The 10,616-nt window shown below is 41.1% G+C and overlaps 2 protein-coding genes across 2 annotated transcripts in view; both read right to left on the reverse strand.

Annotated features, from left to right (window-relative positions):
• Positions 1-124, reverse strand: part of Pmar_PMAR022310 (hypothetical protein) — a gene marked incomplete at both ends in the record, with an annotated part of 7,786 nt that extends 7,662 nt beyond the window's left edge. The window contains one exon of the mRNA XM_002785523.1: positions 119-124. Within this exon, the coding sequence (XP_002785569.1) occupies positions 119-124 (6 nt within the window). The remainder of the gene's footprint in view (positions 1-118) is intronic.
• Positions 125-5,265: 5,141 nt separating this feature from the next.
• On the reverse strand, positions 5,266-8,170 carry Pmar_PMAR022311 (hypothetical protein; the record flags this gene model as incomplete). The annotated part of the gene is made up of 5 exons (XM_002785524.1): positions 5,266-5,304; positions 5,657-5,716; positions 6,123-6,212; positions 7,552-7,618; positions 8,055-8,170. 5 exons carry the CDS (start codon positions 8,168-8,170, stop codon positions 5,266-5,268), a joined length of 372 nt encoding a protein of 123 aa, XP_002785570.1.
• Between the last annotated feature and the right edge of the window lie 2,446 nt (positions 8,171-10,616).

Consider the following 10,616-nt stretch of genomic DNA (forward strand, 5'->3'; position numbering starts at 1 on the left):
TGAACTCAATATGTAGGGAAGAGGGTTGAAGCGTCAGTTAGGAATAAGGCTAATGAATGCTGAAATGATTCCAGAGTGATACTCTCACTAATCACAACAATAATGAGATAGACCCCACGTTCATTGAATTAATTCTAGAATTCAGAATCGTATTTAGCATCCTATTATACGGGTAGTAAGCGATTCCGAAATCGGTTTCTTGAACGACCCCAGTTATCTTCAGAGAGCGGATCCTGATGCAACAGCTGAGTCAGAGTATTTACTCCGATGAAAAAATCAGATGGTGAGTAATAAAACCTGATTCACTGATTTTTTACTCTGGAGCGAGAAATCAGGATCATCGCGAGGATATGTGGATCTCTGAGCTGATTCGAAAATCTAAAGTTGATTTTTCGGCTGAGTGATACTCTTACTCAATATGCCTTGCTCATGAGGCTGATTTTTCGGGTTAACCGTTACGGGTTACTGACAGTTGCATCATCTTAAAAACTGCCATTAACAAATTCCTCGTAGTGCCAGGCTGCTCACTTGTTATCGTGAGCACTCCTGAATGCACGATGTTTATTTGTTTGATTGGTTAGGGCTGCTGTTGATGGTCAACGTTCTACTTGTGACTCGTATAATCTACCGTAATGTCAAACGTGTATAATTCTGTTTCCACTCACAAAAGCACTCCTGAATCACCTTGCGCAGGAAAACAAATGCACAAATTAAAGTTCCTAAATTTAAATTTCGAAATTGAAGTTACTAAACGAGAATCTTTGACCATATCTTTCGACCACCTCTGCAAATTGAAGTTATAATTTTGCAAAAACAGGAGTTGAAAAAGTGCTATGTTGTTTTCATATTTTCAGTGGGTGAAACTCCACTGAAAATGCGGAAGTCATAAACTTAACAACCAATAGATGGCGTCTGTGTAAAAAACGAACATATTTCGCCCGTACACCCAAACTGTTAGGAGTATACGACTGCCTCTATATGTAAAGCACAAGCTCGACAAGTGTCCAAAGAACGAGGCTAGAAGAGTGTTGCAATGCTGGGAAGTTGTAAGTGCGCAAGATTCGCACAAAACATGTCATGTAATGTGCTGTTGTAAGTGAGCAAGATGCCATCTTGCTTTTTATGGCTGGAATTATAAGCCCAAGTTCAAGTCACATACTATGGCTGGGTCTATTCTATTCACATATAGAGAGTGTTCCACACAACGTAAGATGTCTAGAGGATCTACACCAGAACTTGGGTCTGCGTGCGAAAGTAGCACCACGCAGACGCACAGAGAGTGATGTTCTACCGGGGCCGAGTGTCCGCACAATCCGGGTCGAGTGTCCGCACCCGCGGAAGGTGTGGTTAAAACCTTGGAGTAGGCGGGCCTCCGGCCCGCCGTTACCCAAAAGTCCCTCAGGCATCCACGTAGCATCCCACTGATGCCGAATCGGCATTGCCGATAAGAGCCACTGGTACGAACTACTAGACTCGCGGGCGATTTTCGTGCAGATTGCAAGAAATCACGTTGTGGTGGAAGAAACTGCCGTCACTGATGGTGTAATCGATCCCCAAGGCGAGCGCTTTTTTACTTAGCTAGTAGTCAAGTCGATAGTCAGAGGCAGAGACAGGAACAGGTCTGTAGCCATCTTGGCTCAAGTTGTACTCTTGTGTTGATCAAGTCCAATGGAAAGTCCAATAACGGCATCGGGCGAGGCTTCCACTGACGAGTCGTCAACTGCGGATCTTATCCTCAATATGGAGTAGTTGGTGCCCTCCATGGGTATTCTGAAATGTGATGAATGACATCGTGTTCATTTCTAGTCGTGTAGAGTAAGTCCCAAAGGGAAATTTCCATTTTTTACAATTTATCTAACTGCTATATCCGGCTTTATAGTGCTTTTACAACTATATCATATACACTAATCGGGTTGCAGTTCCGGAATCAAGTATCACTGCTAGAGTATCGGTAATTGTGTTTGATGATCTGGAGCCGAACCATAGACCCTCAGCAGTGTCTCAACTATATCATATACACTAATCGGGTTGCAATTCCGGAATCAAGTATCACTTGTAGAGTATCGGTAATTGTGTTTGGTGATCTGGAGCCGAGTCATAGACCCTCAGCAGTGTCTCAACTATATCATATACACTAATCGGGTTGCACTTCCGGAATCAAGTATCACTGCTAGAGTATCGGTAATTGTGTTTGATGATCTGGAGCCGAGTCGTAGATCCTCAGCAGTGTCTCAACTATATCATATACACTAATCGGGTTGCAATTCCGGAATCAAGTATCACTTGTAGAGTATCGGTAATTGTATTTGATAGTCTGAAGCCGAGTCATAGATCCTTAGCAGTGTCTCAACTATATCATATACACTAATCGAATTGCCATGCCGGAATCAAGTATCACTTGTAGAGTATCGGTAATTGTGTTGGATAGTCTGAAGCCGAGTCATAGATCCTCAGCAGTGTCTCAACTATATCATATACACTAATCGGGTTGCAGTTACGGAATCAAGTATCACTTGTAGAGTATCGGTAGTTGTGTTTGGTGATCTGAAGCCGAGTCATAGACCCTCAGCAGTGTCTCAACTGTGTCATATACACTCATCGGGTTGCAATCCCGGAATCAAGCATCACTACTAGAGCACCGGTAATTATGTTTGGTGATCTGGAGCCGAGTCATAGACCCTCAGCAGTGTCTCAACTATATCATATACACTAAATGGGATAGCAATTCCGGAATCAAGTATCACTGCTAGAGTATCGGTAATTGTGTTTGATGATCTGGACCCGAGCCATAGACCCTCAGCAGTGACTCAACTATATCATATACACTAGTCGGGTTGCAATTCCGGAATCAAGTATCACTGCTAGAGTATCGGTAACTGTGTTTGGTGATCTGGAGCCGAGCCATAGACCCTCAGCAGTGTCTCAACTATATCATATACACTAATCGGGTTGCAATTCCGGAATCAAGTATCACTGCTAGAGTATCGGTAATTGTGCTTGGTGATCTGGAGCCGAGCCATCGACCCTTCGCAGTGTCTCAACTATATCATATACACTAATCGGGTTGCAATTCCGGAATCAAGTATCACTTGTAGAGTATCGGTAATTGTATTTGATAGTCTGAAACCGAGTCGTAGATCCTCAGCAGTGTCTCAACTATATCATATACACTAATCGGGTTGCAATTCCGGAATCAAGTATCACTTGTAGAGTATCGGTAATTGTATTTGATAGTCTGAAGCCGAGTCATAGACCCTCAGCAGTGTCTCAACTATATCATATACACTCATCGGGTTGCACTTCCGGAATCAAGTATCACTTGTAGAGTATCGGTAATTGTGTTTGGTGATCTGGAGCCGAGCCATAGACCCTCAGCAGTGTCTCAACTATATCATATACACTAAACGGGTTGCAATTCCGGAATCAAGCATCACTACTAGAGCATCGGTAATTGTGTTTGGTGATCTGGAGCCGAGTCATAGACGCTCAGCAGTGTCTCAACTATATCATATACACTAATCGGGTTGCACTTCCGGAATCAAGCATCACTGCTAGAGTATAGGTAATTGTGTTTAATGATCTGGAGCCGAGTCATAGACCCTCAGCAGTATCTCAAATATATCATATACACTCATCGGGTTGCAATTCCGGAATCAAGTATCACTTGTAGAGTATCGGTAATTGTATTTGATAGTCTAAAGCCGAGTCATAGACCCTCAGCAGTGTCTCAACTATATCATATACACTAATCGGGTTGCACTTCCGGAATCAAGCATCACTGCTAGAGTATAGGTAATTGTGTTTGATGATCTGGAGCCGAGTCATAGACCCTCAGCAGTATCTCAAATATATCATATACGCTCATCGGGTTGCAATTCCGGAATCAAGCATCACTACTAGAGCATCGGTAATTGTGTTTGGTGATCTGGAGCCGAGTCATAGACGCTCAGCAGTGTCTCAACTATATCATATACACTAGTCGGGTTGCACTTTCGGAATCAAGTATCACTTGTAGAGTATCGGTAATTGTGTTTGGTGATCTGGAGCCGAGTCATAGACCCTCAGCAGTGTCTCAACTAGATCATATACACTAATCGGGTTGCAATTCCGGAATCAAGTATCACTGCTAGAGTATCGGTAATTGTCTTTGGTGATCTGGAGCCGAGCCATAGACCCTCAGCAGTGTCTCAACTATATCATATACACTAAACGGGTTACAATTCCGGAATCGAGTATCACTTGTAGAGTATCGGTAATTGTATTTGATAGTCTGAAACCGAGTCGTAGACCCTCAGCAGTGTCTCAACTATATCATATACACTAATCGGGTTGCAATTCCGGAATCAAGTATCACTCGAGAGTATCGGTAATTGTATTTGATAGTCTGAAGCCGAGTCATAGACCCTCAGCCGTGTCTCAACTATATCATATACACTCATCGGGTTGCAATTCCGGAATCAAGTATCACTCGAGAGTATCGGTAATTGTATTTGATAGTCTGAAGCCGAGTCATAGACCCTCAGCCGTGTCTCAACTATATCATATACACTCATCGGGTTGCACTTCCGGAATCAAGTATCACTTGTAGAGTATCGGTAATTGTGTTTGGTGATCTGGAGCCGAGCCATAGACCCTCAGCAGTGTCTCAACTATATCATATACACTAAACGGGTTGCAATTCCGGAATCAAGTATCACTTGTAGAGTATCGGTAATTGTATTTGATAGTCTGAAGCCGAGTCATAGACCCTCAGCAGTGTCTCAACTATATCATATACACTAATCGGGTTGCACTTCCGGAATCAAGCATCACTGCTAGAGTATAGGTAATTGTGTTTGATGATCTGGAGCCGAGTCATAGACCCTCAGCAGTATCTCAAATATATCATATACACTCATCGGGTTCCAATTCCGGAATCAAGCATCACTACTAGAGCATCGGTAATTGTGTTTGGTGATCTGGAGCCGAGTCATAGACGCTCAGCAGTGTCTCAACTATATCATATACACTAGTCGGGTTGCACTTTCAGAATCAAGTATCACTTGTAGAGTATCGGTAATTGTGTTTGGTGATCTGGAGCCGAGTCATAGACCCTCAGCAGTGTCTCAACTATATCATATACACTAAACGGGTTACAATTCCGGAATCGAGTATCACTGCTAGAGTATCGGTAATTGTATTTGATAGTCTGAAGCCGAGTCATAGACACTAATCGGGTTGCACTTCCGGAATCAAGCATCACTGCTAGAGTATAGGTAATTGTGTTTAATGATCTGGAGCCGAGTCATAGACCCTCAGCAGTATCTCAAATATATCATATACACTCATCGGGTTGCAATATATAAACATATAAACTACTGTATATAAACTCTCAGAACATGATTATGCCAAATATCAGTGTTATTTTTACCCACCCTGTCATATACTCCGAACGTTTTTCCCCGGGGTAAAACGTCACATCTCCCTACCTCTCTCATTGCATCATCCTCATACACATCAATTAGATCAACATTCCCAAATTCTCATAAACTGCTCATATAAACTACTGTATATAAACTCTCAGAACATGATTATGCCAAATATCAGTGTTATTTTTACCCACCCTGTCATATACTCCGAACGTTTTTCCCCGGGGTAAAACGTCACATCTACCTACCTCTCTCATTGCATCATCCTCATACACGTCAATGTGATCAGCATTCACAGCAGCATGTATCTACCACAAAACCGCACGTATATATCAACCCACAGACCTCAGATGAGTGCTCGTTGCTTAGAATTAATAAGTAAGAAGTAACGCATAAGAGGGGCATATGCTGAAAATGGGGGGGGGGGGGGGTATGTAATTAGAATTTGTGGAAGAAATCCCGAAATGTGAAATATTAACGCACGATTATATCCACCTAGCTTAAAAGTACTAATATATTACAATTTCGAGTGCGCGTGCGTGCATACCAACTATCTCTCCACAACCACAAAGAAACAACACGAAATGAAAAACACTAGTGAAAAATATATTTCACGACTACTACATATCACCGCGAATAATATCGCGTTTTTCCACGCCACTTCACGTAAAACGGGTTGTGAAGCCCCACTTCTACCAACCCAGGTCCCCCTACATGTATTTGCCTCAACCCTCGTAAAGAGCGCTTCAATTTCGCCATCCTCTTTTCTCGCGTTATATTCAAATCTCGCGGAACCAGATGAACCTGCACGCATGCGCATCCGATACTATTCAGCCGTATGGGAAAATATGCAAATGTGTTGGTGACAATTCACATTGGTTTCTGTATTACACTTCTACCCGAATTCGCATATAAACTCCTGAGCTCGGCTACAAAAAGTGCGCATATATTTTTAACGAATATATGTTTGCTTTCCTCAGCTGAGCTCAGGATTTTTCAAAGCTAAAGTGTACGCAAACCCAAAATTTTCCCAAAATTTTCATATTGTCACGAAATCATGTAGTTGACCATGTGCATATTTCCCCCCACACTGGCTACATATTGGAGTTTCACGGGCGGCCCTAGTGATATGAAAAACACTAGTGAAAAATATATTTCACGACTACTGCATATCACCGCGAATATCATCGCGTTTTTCACCACTTCACCACCCAATGATACAAAAAACGGAGAAAACTTACATTCACTTTATTGAGTTTCCAATACTTCCACAAATACACAAAATAAAAGTATATTTCGAAAGTCACATACGCCCGTAACGCGTGTCGTCCTATTAGACCTAAAACACAAACAACATTATTTCTTCGCGAATTTATGAATGAGAAATTTTCCTTCAAAAAATTGCATAAAATCCCCAAAATGAAATTGTCGCTGACGATATGAAAATTCTGAAAAAATTAGGCAAATTCTGTGAGCGCCCAAATTCGTAAATATACTTCTATAATCACTAGAGAAACTCCCAAGCTCAGTTGAGGAAAACGAATATATATTCCCCCAACACTGCAGCGTTCAATGTAGAGTAACTAACGTGAATAATTGCGGCACCACATGATCTCGGGGAAAAAACCAGAACCGTAATTTCCTCGATTCACATTACGTCAAATAAGCATGAATGACAAAGGCAGTATCCTTTCTCATACGCTAGAATAAATCTCGAAAAACATAAGGAAATTTCTTGCCATTTTCTCCTTTTTCATTTTATTTCATTTCCATTTTTGAGTACTTTTACCATTTTTCTATTTTTCCATTTTTCAATTTCTTTCCATTTTTTTCTAATTTTTCCATTTTTTTCAATTTTTTCAATTTTTTCCCGATTTTTTCCAATTTTTTCCCATCTTTTCGAATTTTTTTGCGAAAAGGTTCCCATTGATATTATTCCACCCGTTTCTCAACAACAACAGCACTCACGTATCGCATCCGACATTCCTCGTACACTGCCCGATTCCAATTTTAATTTCCATCTGAAATCCAAAAAAAAATTTTAACGTTTTCTTCTTAGTTTTAATATAGCTCTTCACAAGCTAGCTCTACCCTTACTTACTAGAGTTCTTACGATTCAAATCACGTTTATTCATATAGTTACAGCGAAAGTTCCAGTAATTGGTAAGAGATCATTCATCGCGAATGCATTTTCATATCGTCTCTCACCCCTAACAACAGCTACGTGTCATGTCTGTCTACTACTTCAATAACGTATCCAAACTAATTCATATCAGCGCAAGTGAGTACTACTCTAAAAATTACTATAAACATAATTATAAAACGAAATTGGAAACTACGTGTCCTCAGTTGATTTGTAGAGATTAACAGAGTTTCACGGGCGGCTGTGATATGAAAAAACACTAGTGAAAAATATATTCCACGACTACTGCATAGTGCGAATATCGCGTTTTTTACCACATCACGTAAAACGGGTGAAACTCCATCGTTATCTATATTATTGGAGTTTCACGGACCGTGATATGAAAAACACTAGTGGAAAGTATATTTCACGACTACTACATATCGCGTTTTTCACGACTGGAGTTTTACGCCATTTCACGTAAAACGTGTGAAACTCCACTACACATACACCCCTCAGCTTACTTAGCCGCAGTGTATATTATCATCGCTGGGAGTACCATACGAACGGGCATCACCAACAGCCATTTCGTCAGCAAGCCTTGAAACGACCGCTCTCGCAGAACTGAATTGTTGTGCATGCGTGCAAATTAACTTTATAAAAATTTCAAGGAATTTTTTTGGGAAATTTCTCGTTAATTTCTGAACACTTCTACCCGAATTCGTATGTAAACTCCTATAACGGGTGAGCGAACAGCTGAGCTCAACTGAAGGAAGCGAACATATATTCCTCCAAAAACACTGACAAACTTTTCCGCCGAAAATCTCACTTCGAGAGATTCTCCGAATAAATAAAACTCCTAATGCTACGAATATTGCCGATTTGATCTTTTTACCTGAGGCATTAATACAAATCGATCAGAATGGCGCGCGCTTTTCAAACGAGATGAAAACTCACCTTCCAATATTGACTGCATACAGTACTCTCCAAGAAATTTACTAAAAAAGTCTTCAACTACCAGGAAAGAATCGCAAAAAGATTACACCCCCCAGAAAAAAAACATGAAAATTCCGAAAAGTGGAAATTTGCATGCGCGTACTGGAAAAAAAATTTTCAATTTTTGAGTAGGTCGAACATGCCGCTTACTACTGCCTCCGTTAACACTACATCAGTGTGGGGGGAAAATATGCACATGGTCAACTACATGTGTTGGTGATGACAATATGAAAATTCTGGGAGGGAATTTTGAGAGAGTTCCTTCCCAGATTCGTATACAAACATCTATAATTAGCTTTGGAAACCCCTGAGCTCAGCAGCTGAGGAAAGCGAACATATATTCCTACTCCAACACTGTATAGGAAACTCCTGAGCTCAGTAGCTGAGGAAAGCGATTACATATATTCCTACTCCAACACTGTATAGGAAACTCCTGAGCTCAGTAGCTGAGGAAAGCGATTACATATATTCCTACTCCAACACTGTACAGGAAACTCCTGAGCTCAGCTGAGGAAAGCGATTACATATATTCCTACTCCAACACTGTATAGGAAACTCCTGAGCTCAGCAGCTGAGGAAAGCGATTACATATATTCCTACTCCAACACTGTATAGGAAACTCCTGAGCTCAGTAGCTGAGGAAAGCGATTACATATATTCCTACTCCAACACTGTACAGGAAACTCCTGAGCTCAGGTGAGGAAAGCGAGCATATATTCCTACTCCAACACTGCACTGCACGAAGAGTAACGCGATCAAGTGAATTCGAGCAGCAGTTTTCACTATCCACATTGGTACAGCTTCAACGGCTGTTTCTACCATAATTTCAACTTTCTCAGGAGCGAATTCAGAGCTCAAAATCATTTCCAAAAACGCTTCTCACACGTATAACACGATACTCCGTCAATGCTAAACTCCAGATTCCATTCAATGGAGTTTCACCCTAGTGATATGAAAAATATATTTCACGACTACTGCATATCACCGCGAATAATATCGCGTTTAACGCCACTTCACGTAAAACGGGTTGTGAAACTCCAATGACAATCGGGTCAAACTCGGGGAAAGCATCCACCTATTGCCCGAGCTCGTCCTAGATTCACCCAAATATACATTCTCAGTTATCAATACTCATCATGGACCCAGCTCTCGAGTAGTGAACTTAACGTCCATTAGAAAATGACGAAGACTAGCGAGTGCATGGAAACAATGGAGTTTCACGACAGTGATATGAAAAACGTATTTCACGACTACTGCATATCACCGCGAATAATATCGCGTTTTTCACCACTTCACGTAAAACGGGTTGTGAAACTCCACTGAAATAACGTCTATTGATGACAAACTAATAACTCTGCTGTTATAACTCAATGAAACCACAATCCTTATTCTTACAAAAACAACTACGTACTCACGTGAATATCGATCATGCTCTGTGCTATACTGTGATCACAGCCGTTGAACTCAATATGTAGGGAAGAGGGTTGAAGCGTCAGTTAGGGATAAGGCTAATGAATGCTGAAATGATTACAGATTGATACTATCACTAATCAAAACAATAAAGAGATAGACCCCACGTTCATTGTATTAATTCTGGAATTCAGAACCGATTTTAGCATTCTATTATACGGGTAGTAAACGATTCCGAAATCGGTTTCTTGAACGACCACAGATATCTTCAGAGAGCGGACCCTGATGCAACAGCTGAGTCAGAGTATTTACTCAGATGGAAAAATCAGGTGGTGAGTAATAAAACCTGATTCACTGATTTTTTACTCTGGAGCGAGAAATCAGGATCATCGCGAGGATATGTGGATCTCTGAGCTGACTCGAGAATCTAAAGTTGATTTTTTGGCTGAGTGATACTCTTACTCAATATGCCTTGCTCATGAGGCTGATTTTTCGGGTTAACCGTTACGGGTTACTGACAGTTGCATCATCTTAAAAACTGCCATTAACAAATTCCTCGTAGTGCCAGGCTGCTCACTTGTTATCGTGAGCACTCCTGAATGCACGATGTTTATTTGTTTGATTGGTTAAGGCTGCTGTTGATGGTCAACGTTTCACTTGTGACTCGTATAACCTACCGT

The sequence above is a fragment of the Perkinsus marinus genome, assembly GCF_000006405.1.
Source record: "Perkinsus marinus ATCC 50983 genomic scaffold scf_1104296932410, whole genome shotgun sequence".
NCBI lineage: Eukaryota > Perkinsozoa > Perkinsida > Perkinsidae > Perkinsus > Perkinsus marinus.